Raw genomic sequence first — 15,594 nt, 5'->3', positions numbered from 1 at the left:
GTCATTATCCAGGAGTGGTGGCACCTCTGGTACTGCTGGCCTGTGGAGATGGTGGGAGCAGGTGTCTGCTGGCCAGGGGAGCTCTGCCAGGACGAGTCCCCAGGAGGGGAGCTGGGGTGTGTGTGCAGCCGCTTGGAGGTGGCTCCCATCACTGACGGATCCTTTCTGTTTTTCTTTCAAATGTCTCCAGGCACTGAATGTTTAGGTCGCACCTTTCCAGGTAAACTGGGTAAGTGAAGTATTTCAAGAGTTGCCAAGATCTAATTACGAAGGCTGATTGCATGATTGCAGCTGCTGTACCGTAAACACCCCGGTTACTGCTCCACGCAACGGGTGGGACACTGCCTGGCCCCGAGAGCAGCAGCTACCTGCTCCTCTGGTGCAGAGGGGGATGCAGTGGTGTCTTCAGAGGCTGGCTGTGCAAACCTGCTGTTCTTTGCCTGTCCATACCTGGCTGCACTTTGGTAATCCTGGATGGGATTTTTTTTCTTCTGCTGTTCAATGTAGAAATGTGTTCAAAAGCTGAGTGTCATTTTAAGCACCAGCACTCTTTCCTTTGCTGCTACTCTGGCAAACTGATGAGCAGTGTTACATTGAGGAAAGAGACTTTCACTCTATTCTATGAAAGTAGTTGACATCCTGCACCTTTTTAAGTCATGGGATGTGGGACTTCTGCTGAGTGTGGCCAGGGATGCTCATGTTAAACCAGGCTCCTGGATTTGAGCTGAACCTGTTTGCAAAAGAGCCTTTAAAAAGACACTGCTATAATGTTTATGGGTCTGTCAGTTTAGAATCGAGTTTATGACAGTACCTCAAAACGAAGGTGTCTTTGCTCAAATGTGGTGCCCCAAGCCTTCTGGGGAAGAAGCAGCTAAATAAATTGTTAACAAGCGGTGAATGAATGATTTTAATAAATGGCAAATCAATTGCTGTAGAGCCTAGAAAGTCAATAGAGCTTATGACCTCGGCTTATAACCACACTCGGATCCTTAACATGCCTATAATCCTTACAAATCATTCGTTAGGCTTTTATCAAGCATCAATTAGTAAAAGTCATAATCTAAAATAAGAGGGAAAAAAATTATTTCAGTTCGCCTGGTGGCACAATTTGGTTGCACAGCAGGATAGCCCTTGCTTATGCAAAAAAGCTGTGAGACACCACCGGTCCCCCAGCAGTGTTATCGTTATTGTGGTGCAGACATCAGGCAGGGGAACCACGGGAGCCTGAGGCTGGGATCAGCCCCAGAGCTGGGACACTCACACCAGCCCGCAGGGAAACTGTCTTGCAGCAGTCAATGGTTGATTTACATTTATTTTATATTAATGCCTTAAGATCTCAGCAGATCAGGCGGGCAGGGGTAGCTGTGATGTCCCAGTGCTCTGAGCAGCTGCTCGGGGCGTTTTCACTCCAGCAAAAGGTGTTTGGCTGTTGCTCCACGGTTGTAAAACTCACACCCGTTTTCTTGTGCTGTGATTTGGGAAAGCATGTGAGCAGGGATGTGCTCGAGCTGTGCTGCTCTTCCTGCTTTCCCTGGTCTTCCCATTTTGTGTGTGTGTGTGTTTGTGCCTCGGGGAGGGAGGCAGAGATGCAAGTGAAAACATGTGGTTTTCTTAGAATATAAATAACAGAAAATTAAGTATAATTTTTGTTTGTTGTAGAGTCATTCCCTGCAGTCTCCAGTTGTTTGCTCCTTTGCTGCACTCCTGTACTCTTTGGTTTTTTTTTCATCTCACCAGATGGATACTGTTAGGAGTGTGCTGCAGGACACTTTAGTGATCTTGCTGCGGGGTTAATTGTGCGCCCAGCGAAGAGCTGTGCTTGCAGACATCAGTGCATGCCCAGGCTTCTGAAAGCCCGGCCTGCCAGACGGGGCTGCCTCTATCAGACAGCTTTTTGCCCTGCCTTTGTTGTCTGGGTCCTTGTCTGCAGCTCCAGCCTGGGCCGGCATTCCCAGACATCGCCACCTCCACCACCCGCGTCCTCCCGGAGCGTCCTGGTGCTGCCTGCAGGGCCAGAACCCAAGGGACAGATGCCCCTGCCCATCCCAGAGAGATGCCTGTGCCCATCCTTGTACCAGCTGGGATAAAGCCCTGCATGTGGCGGGTCAGAACACCAAACTTGGGCAGGGAGCAGCACTGCCTCCCGCAAGGGAGGTTTGGTTTTCACTGGGCTTTTTTTTCCTAGGTTTTTAAGGTATTCCAGCATCTCCTTGGTAACTCCTGGGTGTCTGTGGTGTGGATGTCAGGCTTTTGGATTCCTCTAAATGACTTGTAGGTCCCTCTTGTGCCTGCTAAGAGGGAATGGTTTGGCTAAGCTGCAGCCTCTACCCAGATCTGTGCACTGGGGCATGGTCAGGCACCACTGTGTCCCCTCCATGGGGAGTAAAAGAAAATGTTGTGCAATACAACAAGAAAAGGTGCTGCAGTTTCTGGTGGATTTTGTGTTAGCTCTCCTGCTTCTCACAGAGGGTGTCTTGGAAATGGGTACAGAGGAGGAAGGAGAGAATGCCCTCAACAAAATGGCTATTCATCTTATTTAGGAGCAGATGCATTCCTTGAACTCTGTAAAATCAAAGGGCAGGGTGGAGGGTTTACACCAAGCAAAATTCATACAGCTGAACATGTAAGTACATGAAAATATGTGATTTCTTAAAAGTTTGGGTGAGTTCTGGGAGAAGTTGGGTCATGCTCTGCATTCACTGCAATGTGAAAATGCCAGTGTGCACCATTCTTTATTTTATTGTTGTGGGTTTGGGCATTTTGTTATATTAGTCTTAAATGCATTTGTTTCCATAGCTGCGCACTGCTGATAAAAATCCCAGTGTGGGATCTCTCAGTCTCTCAGTGCATGTGCACCAAAAATAAATCCCAGGCAGTTGTCAGGAGATGAGCTGCTGCCATGGCAGGTGCCAGGCTGTGAGGAAGGTCTGGCTGGACCCTGCTGAGGCTGCAGGTGTGTGGCATCTTGCCGTGGTGTCCATCCACTGTCTTGCCACAGTTCCTGGCTCTGTTGGTGCTTCAGTAGTCCCAGGGACCTGGAGCACTTGGGGAAGGAGTTGCCACAGGACTGGTGTTGTTTTGGAGATGGGGTAGGAAGCAACAGAAGCAGGGGGAGAAGGAAGTCCTCGTCCCTCACCTTTTTGTTGTGTAAGTTATGGAAGTGGTGAGGTGTGCTGGTGAAGGATTGGCATCTGGTGGCTGCCAGGATACCGAAACTCCTCTCATGCTCTGAATTCCCTGTATTCACCATCGGCTGTTTGTAAATCACCTCTCATCAGAAGGAGGTGGGGACTTTAAACGATCTCAGTTGTTGGGTCTGGTTTTGCTTGGTCTCAGGCTGTAACTCCAGAGCTCCAGCCTGGAGCTGGCAGAAGAAGGTGGCATCCCTGCAGCTGCCTGTGGTGGCTGCTGGCTGTGCCCAGGGTTGCAGGTTCCATGTGGAGCAGTGCCACTGGGCCAGTGAGTGTCACCGGTGCCCAGGGTGCCACCATGGGTCACGCTGGTTTTACATCTGTGCAGCTGGGCTGGAGCACATCTCCAGGTGTTTACCTTTCCTCCAGGAGCAGTCGAACGAAAGGGTTTTGTTTTGCCCAGAGTTCTGATCTGTGGGTTCCCAGGTTTGCCTGTGGCCCCACTCTGTGCTGGGTGTGCTTGGGGCAGCTGCTGCTCCTGCTGCCTGTGCTGGCATGGTCAGGGCACAGCCAGGGCATGGGATCACCCCGAAACCTTATCCTGAGGGCACATGGGGATGGTTGGCCCGGAGTGCTTCCCCTCACTGCTCTGCCAGGGGTGCCCTTAACCCCCCGATGCTCTCTCTCCTTAATGCATCTTTTTAAGTACTGGGTAATAGTGTTTTCTTTCTGGCAGAGACAAACAAGTGCTTTTAATAGGTCTTTTATTTTCTGTGCAGTTCCCTGGCAGTAACCTGCCATTAGCTCCAGTATTTATATTTTTATATGTGGGGACCTCAACACTGGGAAGCCAAGGGATTTGATCAGGGTCACTCAAGAAATACGTGTTAAAGCTGGGACTTCAGCTTTTTCTAAATGCTGAGCTGACCTCTAGGCTTGGCAGAGAGGGAACGTCTTGGTTTGTCCCCTTTAAACTGAGCCAGACAGGGAAAGCAGAAAATAAAGGCTCTGTGGAAGGAAGCATATATTTCATTTTTGCTCTTTCCTGTCGGCAATCCGCGCAGGGCTGGGATCGCAGGATCCCTGCGTTCGGGAGCCCGAGGCTGCTGTGTGCGGAGTACACGGGGGCAAAGGGAAACCCGGGGCTGAAAACCTGATGGGCTCCTTCACCTCCACGGGTTCCAGCAGCGCTGGGAGGTGGGAGCTGCCCTGCAAGCCCTGCAGGCCGTGTGCTGGGGAGGAAGGGTGGGCTGTGCGTGCCCCCTCCCCCGGCAGCGGTTCGGGCGATGCTGCGGCTGCAGCTGGGGCTGCCTCGCTGCTCCTGCCCCGCAGCGCCTCTGTGCCCGCCTTGTCTGAGCAGCCCCAGTGTGCCGGAGCACAATGCTCCCTTCACTCCCCGTCAGACTGGAGGTCTAGACGCTCTCCCTGCCTTTTGTTGTCAGGGTCACAGGTTAGGCAGCGTTCCCAGCTCCTTTTCCCTCCGCTGATCAGGGATCGCTGCCCGCATGGAGTGCTGCGCCGGGGCACCCCTCCGGAGGGAGTCACCCCGCTACCCAAACACACTCAGACTTAAAATTATTGTGGCAGCTCCCAGAGAGAAATGTGCTTTTGAAAGGCAGTCGGGATCACCCCCACTCCAGTTCTTGCCGGCACAGATGCTCAGCTGACACCAGCTAAATAGAAACCTTTTAGCTCTTGCCAGTAAGTCTGGAGCAAACTGCCAAAAAGCATCGAGGACCAAGACACAAAACGAAGTCAGGCCTGAGCAAAGTACTTGCAAAGGAAGGATGGAACTGATGTGTTCTGTCTCTTGATCTTTAGCACATGAGGTGCTTCAGTCTCAGGGTTGTTTTTTTTCCTAAATACAATGGTGGCTTTCTAAAGGTTTTCGTATAGAAAGTAAGTAAGTCCCCTAGGTACAAAGGAAAGGTTTTTCCCTTAGTGCGGGCTTTTTTAACATGAAACATTTGTGAAATTTTCCTTCCCCCTTAAAGACAAGTTTGGCTGAAGGAGACATATTTAATGGCTTTTAGACATATTTAGAGATGGGACTTGGACCTTTGATGTTGCTCCTGCCCCAGCCCACCCTTGTCAGCCTTGCCCTGGCCAGGAGGTGCCTCTGGGCTGCAGTCCCTTGTCTGGAGAAGGGAGGTGCAGAGGAAGAAATGGTTTGATAAAGAAGTTAGGAACAACTTTTTTCTTCTTCCTGGCAAGAAGACATAACAAAAAATTGGCAGGTTCATGCTTTTTAATATTGAATTAAAATCTATTAAATAGTCACAGAGAGCCAAAACCTGAAATTGCTGTTAGGCACTGCTCTTGGTGAAGTGAAATGCTTCTGCATCTGGCTCACTTCTGCATTTTGTGTGTGTGTGTGTGTTTGTATCATGTGTGAAGAATGAGTCTATGAAGCTCAGATAGAGGTTTTAAATAGAAATAATGCTGGCAGCTCTTTCTCCCTGAATCCAGGGCTATTATGTGTCTGGCTCTTGCCAACATGAATTGCAGAGGAAGTTCATGTGAACTCCCTGGCTGATTTGACAGCTGCACAGACATGGTGGGTTCAAAGCCCAGGCACTGTTGAGCAGAAGTGATGACACTTTTTGGTGTTTCTTCTTTTCAGAGGGTTAGGATGGACCAAAGGAGCCTGTTTCCCACCCCAGTCCTGGCACAGGCAGGGGCAGGCATGTTGAGTAGTGGTGGCCCAACTTCTTCCCCAAAGCTTTACCTGTGGTCCAGATGCTTCCACTCTCAGGGGAATGTCACTGATTTGTGCTGCCTGGTGGACATGAGGGGGGCACAGACCATCCCACCAGCCAGTGGTGGAGACCACAGAGCCCCCAGACCTGCCCCTGTTGCCCCTGTGGGAATCTTCATGCACCTGCGTGCAGTGGGGGCAGTTTGGGGTTAATTCCTCTGCAAACCCGCAGTGCAGTGAATGATGCTGCCTGCACGGGGCGTGGGGGGAAATAATGTGAAACTAAACTCTCCGTAAGGGGAGAAAAGCATCCAGCCCCATTCTTTACTGCTCATGTTAGTAATTTCTTCCAGATAACCTACACATCTGTGTCAGTGCAATTAAAGCAGAAATTCTGTCTAATGAACAGTTGTAGCCCTTGGGCTATTGCGGAATGAACAATGAAGTTGGAAACAGTCTTATTAAAATAATAATTAAGAAACAAGGGTTGGGAGACAGAGGGAGGTGCAGATTAGGTGGTGGTGGGATGTCATAGGGTGAGGAGCAGAGAAGAACTGAATTCAGGCTGGTTCTGGACTTCCAGGGGTGACTCCCACCATGACTGGGCAGTGAGGCTGGGGCCGGGGCAGGGCACAGGGTCGTGCCAGGGGCACTTGTCATGCCATGTCACAGCAAAGCAGTCTCTCAGGCCAGTCTGGCACTGGGACAGAAGTGTTGGCCTGGGGTGGCTGTGGCCTGGCCCCGTCACGGACAGTGTTTGCCCTCCTGTTCAGCAGATCAGTGATTTTGCCTGTGTGTTTTATTTTGAGGTTTTTTGTTTCTTCAAGAATTGGTAAAGCTCAGAGAGGAAGGACAGTGTTTCTTGTGTTAGACAGGATTATATTTTGTTTTGTTTTTTTCTGGAAAACCATCCTTTCTCAGTAAAAAAACCAACACTCTGCACACCCACATAGTTTGCTTTAACTTTTTCTTTTTTGCATTCCTGAGGACTGGGACTGAGCAGGCTCAGCTGTGTCAGTGATGGGGACTGGCCAGTTTTTCTCATGTGATACAGTTTATTTTTTTGTTTTTAAGTAAATAAAAACAAAAAATTCCTTTTCCGTGTTGTTAACCCTTGGGGTTATAATACTGTTTCTCCAGGAGTCATCATTTTATGCCAATAAATCAGTTAAAACTTGGAGCTGGCTTTTTCAAACTTAATACACTCCTATTTAGAAATGCATGTGCTGCAGAAAGCCACTGACATCTCAGATTAATAAAATAAATTTTAAAAAAAAAAGCAAATGCCATAAAAAAAGAGGCCAGACAAATCCCACAGGAATGATACATTGGAATGATTTTAGTGGGATTTATATCTATGAGCTGTGGGGGTTTTGTGGTTATTTTTACCTTTTGAAATGGTTGTGAACCAGAGTGATTACTTATCATTTTCATTTTAACTCCATCTGACAAATCGTTTTAGATGGAGAAAGCAATACTGCGTCTTTAAATGGCTACTCTGTCAGCGCATCTTGCAGGGCTTTAAATGCCCTTTGTTATCGCAGTCTAGACAGGACGCAGGCGGAATATTTGATATGTTATAAGGCAGAGATGTGACAAGGTTGAATTAATTTACTGGCTTATTTAAAGCTGAATTTCAAAACATTTTTCCTTACAAACTTGTTTTTTTTTTCTCTCTCTATCCTATATTTTTTTTTTCCAAGTTCGTGCAGTATGTTTCAACTGTTTAGACTGGGAGAGGAGACATTGGCTTACTGCAGCCTGCAGTACTTTAATTGCCCTTTTTATGACTGTCTAGACATCATGCAGATGCATGTTTGTGGTGAGAAGACATTTCCCCCTCTGGTTATACGATAGTCTGAAACCTTTACATTCCCTATCTCCTTACCCCCTCTGCCTCGGAATGCGCTTTACTCCCTCCATCCCTGAAAATCACTTTTCCCCCCAGTTTTATTTTTTTGAAGGACACTTTGGCCCCCGTTTTCCTGCTCTTTTCCACATGTTGGTGTGCAAACGCTTCGTGGGGATGGAGGTGTGAGGAGGGGATGGCTCTCGGTGTCGCTGCTCCGGGGGTGTCCCCGCAGCCCCGTCCCCGCCGTGGGTGCGGGTTCCCGTACGAGCGAACACATCGGCGGGCTTTCAATGGGTGCGGAGTTTTAGTTATGCAAATCGATGCATTAATTAACCCCGTTGCTATAGCTACTGCTTTATTGTTAAATGCAGTGAAAAGGGGACAGGCTGTGTCCATAGATAATCCTCCCGTCGGTGCTGTGCCCTCTCCCGCCCCGCCGAGCGCCCTGCGCCCGGTGCGGGGCAGCTGCCGCTCGCATCCCGCATCCCGGCGGGCAGGTGGCGGGGCAGGGCCGGCCCCACAGCGGCCGGGATGGGCCGGCCGGGGCTCCACCGCCTCCCCCCGAGCCCTTTGTGGGGGCTGACCCGGGGGTCGGCTCCCCGCAGCCCCCCTGCCCCGTGTATCTGGGGATGGGACGGGGGAGCGGGACAATGGGGCGCCAGGAGGGACGCAGATGGGCTGGGATGGGGATGGGGATGCTCGGGGGAAGGGGCAGAGCACCCTGGGATGGGGATACTCGGGAAGGGCAGGGATCCCCGGGATGGGGATGCTCGGGGATGCAGAGCACCCTGGAATGGGGATTGGGTTTCTTGGGGATTACAGGGAACTCCAGGATGAGGATGTTCAGGAAGGGCAGGTGACCCCCGCCCTGTTCTTGGCCCCAAACCCCATCTGTGCCTGGCCTTCTCTTTGTGTGCACCCTAAAACCTGCACATGCAGAACCCCCCAACGAAACAGACTTCCCAGCAGACCAGCAGATCTGCTGTGGGAGTTAAAACCTTTCTCATGCTGTTGCTGCAGCTGAGATGGAAGTAAATTTATTACCTTTAATTTTGTCAGATTTGGGGCGGTTGTACTCACCTCCCCCATTCACTCTGGTGTGTGTGTGTGTATATATATATAAAAATACAAATTTTTTTTCCACATCTCTGTGAGCGTGTGCACATGCATTCGCTCCCATCTGGTGGTAGCGACCAGTTCAGACCAGTTCAAGAACTGAACTTGAATCCTGCTGTGACCAGACACAGTGTGCCTTGTCTGGGCATTTGCATGCATTTTGCATATTTTTTCCCTGCAATGCATAATTTTGCCTGTAACTTAAGATTGTCCTTGTTCCCTGGGAGTAACTTGCCTTGTGAAAGGTCACTCCTCTGGCGAGCGGGAGCGCGGAGTGGCACAGATGATAGCTGGGTGCTTGGGAAGAGGCAGGGCAGGGAGTGTTTCCCGTTTTTTGGCCCTGGACCGTGCTGAGGAAATCCGGTCGCAGTTCCAGCCCTGTCATGACCTGTGTGGCTTTGGCCAGCTTGCTCAATCTGGGTTTCAACACCCGTCTGCGAGCCAGGGCAGCCCCTGTGGCGCTGCTGCCCGGGGCTGCGTGTCCTGGAGCCCCTGGGGCAGCTGCAGCCTCAGGACAGGGGCATGGCAGGGGCCCAGCACCGTTCCCAAATGTCAGGGGGCTCCTTGGGGATGTGCTGGTTGATAAGTGAGGTGGTGTGAGGGAGCCATGATGGAATGGAGTAGAAATGCTGGAGGAGCACAGGTTACCCAGCTACAATTTGGGGTGTTTTGTGGCTTTTCTGCACCTCAGTCATGTCCCTGAGCAGGGTGCTGAGTGTGAGTTGATAGGTGTTGTGCTTGTGGCAGGGAGGCACAGGCACTGCTGCTCTCTCCGTCTCACTCGAGGTGCCCCTGCATGAGCACTGGTCCCACAAGTCTTGCTGGACACTGTGACAGGGGCTGGGTGCTGGCACTGGGGCACCTGGAGCTGCTTTGGGCTCTGACAGGGCCATGGCTGAGCACACTGGGAATTGACCAGTGGAAGGTTTCCCCAAGGATTAGTGGTAATGGAAACTTTCTAGGGGACAGCCGGGGTGGAGAGACACCTGGGGAAACGTGGTGTATCCAGCATTTGTTCAGCTGGGAGAGGCCGTGGTTGATGTTGATGACATCCACAAACCCCCATCTGCACACCCCCGTGCCATCCCCACTGTGTGCTGGGGTGTCCCACGGGGAGCGGGACAGCCTGTGCCACTCCCTGCCCTGCAGCTGCCTTCTGTGGGCACAGCAAGTGCAGCCTGCTGGGTCCCCGTGACCTCCAGCACTCAAGGCGCCTCGTTGTGCTGGGCTGGGTGACAAATGCATCCCATATTCCCGGGTGTCCCCGCGGCAGCAGGAGGAGGGAGCAGGCTCCGGCGCTGCTGGGTGATGCGGCGCAGTGGATGCAGCTGAGGGAGGCTGCAGGTGCCCTGTCAGCGTGAGGCAGCTCCGTTGCAGTGGGAGACAGGGCTGGGAGGAAGCTGGAAACAGAAACCCAATCCCTGTAATTGCCATTTGCTTTCTGGAGAGGGGGCAAAGCCCTCCCTGCATGGAGCGCTTGCTCTCCTTGGAGCGTCCGCGTCTGGCAATTTGTCTGTCGAAACAGATGTGGGCAGCGACAAACATCTATTTCTATAACTAGAAACAAATTTGGTAATTGCCTCTTTCAACAGGACTTGCTCAAGCAGGAAATGAAATTCCTAAATGGCAGTTAGCAAAAGTATTTATAGCTAAGTTCATAAATGAGATGTGCTTTCCTTTGTCATGAGTTTCTGCTGGGTGGAAGGAAAAAAAAAACCTCTACAGTAGCAAGCCACATATTGATCAGGAGTGTTTCCAGGGTATACGAAAATACTTATTTATTAATGTGTTTATTTTTACTGGCTGTTAGAAATACCCCTGACAAACAAAACCTGTTTGGTCTTTCAGGGTCAGCTGGTGGGGTTTGATCCGGATATTGTGTGCTGTGTTTTTTCACTCATAATTTGTTTGTTTGGTTTGGTTTTTTTTCTGGTTCAGGCTATTTATGACTGCAGATGGTAAAATCTTGTTCTTGTGTCCCTCTCTCTTGGTGCTCTTGTTCAAAGGGTGGGTGATGTTCTGCCCTCCTCCCTGCCCAAATATCATTCAGGCCTGATGCTATTGTGCCTCCTCTTGGGAGGCAGGAGGTGTTTTGGATGTTCTCAGCTTGGTGGGGGCCATGAGCCCTGCTCAACATTTTCTAGTGAGCAAGCAAATTTACCTGTCTTTTAAGTGCAAAATCAAAATGACTTTATTCTTTTAATCCAGTTCAGCTGTTCTCACCCTTGGGAGTAACTTCAAAAGCCATGTACTCCTTCCAGTCATCTCAGTAGGCTGGGATCAGCCTGACTGTGTGTGAAATACCTCGTCTCAAAATCCTGGAAAAGGGGAGGGTGAGAGAAGTAGGCACAGAAAAGAGAGAAGGGGTTGGCATATGCAAGATTTCAGAGAGTCAGTGTGTCCCAAAGAACCTTGTTAGTTCTCATTGCTCCGAGGGAGCTGTTTCATGTCTTCAGGAGTTTCTCTAAGCAAGTGTCCGGCTGACAGGTCTCTGCTCAGACCTCAAAGTGTCCTGGCTGACAGAGCTGCTGACCCCAGCTCTCACATTTGCCGTTTCCCTGTAAAAGCTGAGTTCTGTCATGCTGATCCTGCCTCTCTGGCCCTTGCATGTGTGTTCCACTCCCTGCAGCTGCCACTGAGCCGGGTGAGCTTGGGAAGGTCACCTTCTGAAAACAGGCCCAGTGGTGCAGCCAGGACAATTGCTTTGGTTTTTAAGCACTAAAAAATGTTCTGAGATCCAAGCAGTCTGATATTTCTGTGAGTATTAAGCATGAAATAAGGCTGTTTCCTTTAAAACAAACAAAAATGGGGGTGGGGGGATGAGGCCATCATTTGCCAGTGACTCAGAGGATGTGATGCTTGATTACCTGGGGTGACATCTGACAAGAAGAACTATATTAAACACAGTTATGTCCCAAGGTTTGGCACTATGAACAGGACTTGTTGAGGCTCTATCCACTTTTTTCCAGCAATGTTTTTATTTCAACTGGCTCCTTTTCTGAGTCCCACTTGCTCCCTGCCCTCCTGCCCCACCTCAGCCTGTCATCACTGGCTTGCAGGTATCATTTCTGCTCGCTGCATCAGAATTGACTGTGCTGAATCCAGAAATGAAGTTTAGCTGTTAACTGTACTGATGATGCGTGAAGCAGGCCCAAAATGATCTCTTCCCAGCTCTCCTGCCTGTTGTCACAGGCCTGATCCTGGTTCCTTTGGTGTTGCAGTAGCTTCAAGGTGCTGCCAGTCAGTGCCAGCAGCAGCACTATCAATATTGAGATCATATTCTGTATCTTCCCCTGCTCCCTTGTAAACAAACACAATTGTTGACAATCTGATGGGCCCTTCATATCTGGTTTTATGGGGCTATTAGAAGACAAATGTAGCAGATGCTAATACAAAAATAGTGCAGTAATGACTTTGCCTGCTCTGATTGTTTCTGAGATGACCTAGCAGATGAGCGAGGGGGAGTAATCTGCCATCTGAAGTTCTTTGTTCTGTCATCTCTTCTTTGCTGTCCACCTCTGAAAGGGAGAGCACTCTTTTAACAAGTGTGTGTGTGTGTGTGTAAGAATGTGTAAGAGTGTGTGTGAGTTTGTAAGAGAGAGAGTGTGAGTGTGTTAAGAACGTGTAACTGTGTCTGAGTGTGTTAAGAGTGTGAGGTTTTTTTTAACTTTTTTCCTTAGGAGTTATGGCTAGTGCAGCTACATTTCTTCATCTTAGCTGTTACCTCCTGGGTATTTCACTTTTTCTTGTCACTTTTCACACAATACACAATTCCAGTACATACAGAAATTGTAATTGAAGCTCAGGGATGACTGGTTTGACCTGCAGATGTGTGTTACACCTGGCTGAAAGCACAGGTCATCTTGGCTGGGGCCTTGCCTCTAAGCTGTTCTGTCCACCTGTAAATGATAGCTGGAGTTTCTGGAATGATTGCAGCAAAATACAGGTTTTGGGTTGGGTTTTTTTTTTCTCCCTTTTACTTTTGGTGGTTTGGAGAGTTTGTCTTCTGCAGAGATATTCTCTGTGGAAGGAAGAGCATTAATAAAGTTTATAGGAAGCATTTTATGAACTGAAATGTAGCTGTAAAAGGCAAGGCAGCGCATTTAAAGTGTAACCCAGCCTCACCTCTCCTAAGGCTGTGAGGGTGCTCCCAGCATCACCATTGACTCAAATCACTCTCTGTCCTTGTAAATACGTTAATTAATTTGAACCTATGGGTGCCAGTATTTTGTGGGTGCCAGTGTTCTGTTTATAAGGACTCAAGGAAGCTCCCAGATGCACCTTCCTGCAGCGTCTCCTGTGGAGCTGTGAGCGTGGTCTGCAGTGTGGCCGGCACCTCAGTGCGGGACCCACACAGAAATCCATAAATTTGAGACACTCCAGAGCTTCATGGTCTGGGTGACTGGGCAGCAGGGTGGGCAGCAAGGGCAGGAGCTTCTTGTAAATACAGAGGAGTGGAGTGTGCAGGCTGTGGAGGCAGCAGAGTCCCCATCATTCATTCGTACATCTCCATAACCCCTGCAAAGCCCTTGTCCAAGGCCGTGCGTGGTTTGAAGTGGCAAGCGAGCGGTGAAGGTGAAGAATGGGACGTGACAAGTGCTTCTCCTCGGTCACGAACGCCCCGTTTTGGGGTGCTGAGAGTCTGGGGGGAAAATGCTGAGTTGCAGAACAGTTGCACGCACGGTGCCCGGCTCCCGGAGCTGCCGCGTCTAGACGGAAAACACGGAAAAGCAGGTTGTGTCACTTAAATGTGATGTCTGAACCTGTTAGTTTGAAACGTATTCTGGAATAAAAATTATGCAAAATTAAATTAGTGTGACCTTGCTTTGCATTTGGAGGCGGAATATGCCCATCTTGTAAAGCCTAGTGCATTTATAACACTTCCCTTGGGGAAAATTACAGAGAGAAATGGAATGAGGTCTCTTCTAATTGAAAAGTGACAATGATTAGGAAGCCAAATACAAAATGTGTTGAGTATTTTTTTCTTGTTTTGTTGTGTGTGTGTTTTTAAGAATACCAGTAGAATTATAAATTATGTGCTTTGCAGTTTGGCTTGTTTTTCATTCCCCAAAGGCTTTTTATTAGCATAGCAGCTGAATTGCACTTGTATAATAGCATATTAACTCAAACTTTGGGTTTTTAATGATCTTTCTTCATTAGTTTGACTGAGCTGCTTGGATAAAAATCTTACTGAGCATATCCAGCTTTCCAGTGTGTTGGGTTTGTTTTCCCTTCTGCAGAAAAGAAGCCCATGAAGACAAGTTAAAACAGAGGGAGAGCTGGCAGAAACTTTGGTGCCTCGAGTGGATATGAGTCTCTTGAAACATGAAAAGCACAAATTGAGTGTGTGTGTGTGTGGGGGGGGGGGGGGGGGTGGTTCGGTTTGACTTTTATTTTATTTTTTCCAAAGGCCAGATTGGGCAACCTGAGTGTTCTTGGGATTAAAGCAGGATGGGTTTGCTCCTGGGCATGGTAAGGCTGGGCTGCTCCTCAGAGCCTGGGCTCGGGGTAGGGATGGGGCAGGAGGAGCATCCCTGCTGGAAAGCAGAATCCCCTTGTTCTGGTAATCATCCTGTGCCTTCCTGTGGCACCTCTCAGTGTAATCCCCCATTACAGCAGTCCCAGAGCACTGAGGATGGATGAGACACTGGTGTGTTGTCCCAGATGCTGATGGAATTCCCATCCTGTCTTCTTCAGGCTCTGCTGGTTCTGTGTCTGTGTGTGCAGGAAGCCTGGTTTAGGTCATTTGTAAGTGACACATCTTGTGTGATCCTTCCTGGGAAGGAGTTTCCTGGGCCAAAACTTCACCTGTGTCACTGAAGCACCAGGACCAATTTAGAAAGGTTTGGTTCATTTAAGGCATTTCTTGTCCTAGGAAAGGAACTTTCCTTTATTACTACTTTGGCCTTGTTTTTCTTTAGAAATATAACCTCTTTTAACAGAAAAGGAAGTTTTCCATCACCAGCTTAATTTATACTTTTTGTTGTGTTTTCTTACCATGGCCAAAGCACATGCTGCATTTTGAGGCCGAAATGACTCATCTTCTTAAAAACATTTGGGGTTTTTTTGCTTAGTTTTTTCTTTTCCACAATGATTTGTGCAAGAGATGGGCTCTGCAGGCTGGGTGGCTGCTCTGCTGCCCACGGGGAGGGCAGGCACAGGGATCTGGGATCTGTCTCTGCAGGGTGAGCAGGGGAGCTGTGGGGTGCCCTGTGCCTGGCTGGGGTGCCTGGGGGGATGCTGTCAGTGCTCAGTTACAGCTGGCACCAGGACATGTCTTTGGGATGTGTGGGGACATCCCTGCATGGCAGGGGGACATGGGAAGAGTCATTGTGCCTTTTTTCCAATGGTTTTGCATCGTCCCCTTTCCCAGCCCTTTTGGTGTTTTGTGCCTGTGGTCAGTCTGGGTTCTGCTCAGAAGCAACGAGCTCCTGTTCCAGACAGCTCCTCCAGCACAGGGCACCCGGGGCAGCTTTTGGGTCCCACAGATGAGCTGTGCTGGATCAGATTTATGGGAATATGGTTTGCTTCCATGCTGTTCCTCTCACAGTGACACTGGGCAACTTTTTGGGGTTGCTGTGAAAGACCCAGAGCTTTTCTTGTATTCTAGCTAAAAAGCATTTTTAAGGCAAAACTCCTGAACAATGTTTAGCTTTTAATCCATCTCCTCCCACCCCGTATGCAACCTTCCAGAGGAGAGGCAGCTGTGTTTTAGGGGTGCTGGAAGGATCTGGGCTCCAAGTCCCTCATCCATCCAGCTTGAAGTGCCAGATAAGGCTCCTGCTTTCAAGGCATAA

The 15,594-nt window shown here is 49.4% G+C and overlaps 1 protein-coding gene across 4 annotated transcripts in view; it reads left to right on the top strand.

Moving 5' to 3' along the window:
- PMEPA1 (prostate transmembrane protein, androgen induced 1) overlaps nt 1-15,594 on the top strand; it is a 43,878-nt gene that overhangs the window by 15,323 nt on the left and 12,961 nt on the right. For 3 of the 4 annotated variants that reach the window (XM_084218054.1, XM_084218052.1, XM_084218051.1), the window contains exon 2: nt 191-229. The exons of the other annotated variant lie outside the window; for it this stretch is intronic. In XM_084218054.1, the coding sequence (XP_084074180.1) occupies nt 191-229 (39 nt within the window). The remainder of the gene's footprint in view (nt 1-190; nt 230-15,594) is intronic. 4 annotated transcript variants of the gene reach the window in all.

Source organism: Fringilla coelebs (assembly GCF_963513975.1).
Source record: "Fringilla coelebs genome assembly, chromosome: 18".
In the NCBI taxonomy this organism is placed as follows: Eukaryota; Metazoa; Chordata; class Aves; order Passeriformes; family Fringillidae; genus Fringilla; species Fringilla coelebs.
This window is presented reverse-complemented; position numbering and strand designations above follow the sequence as displayed.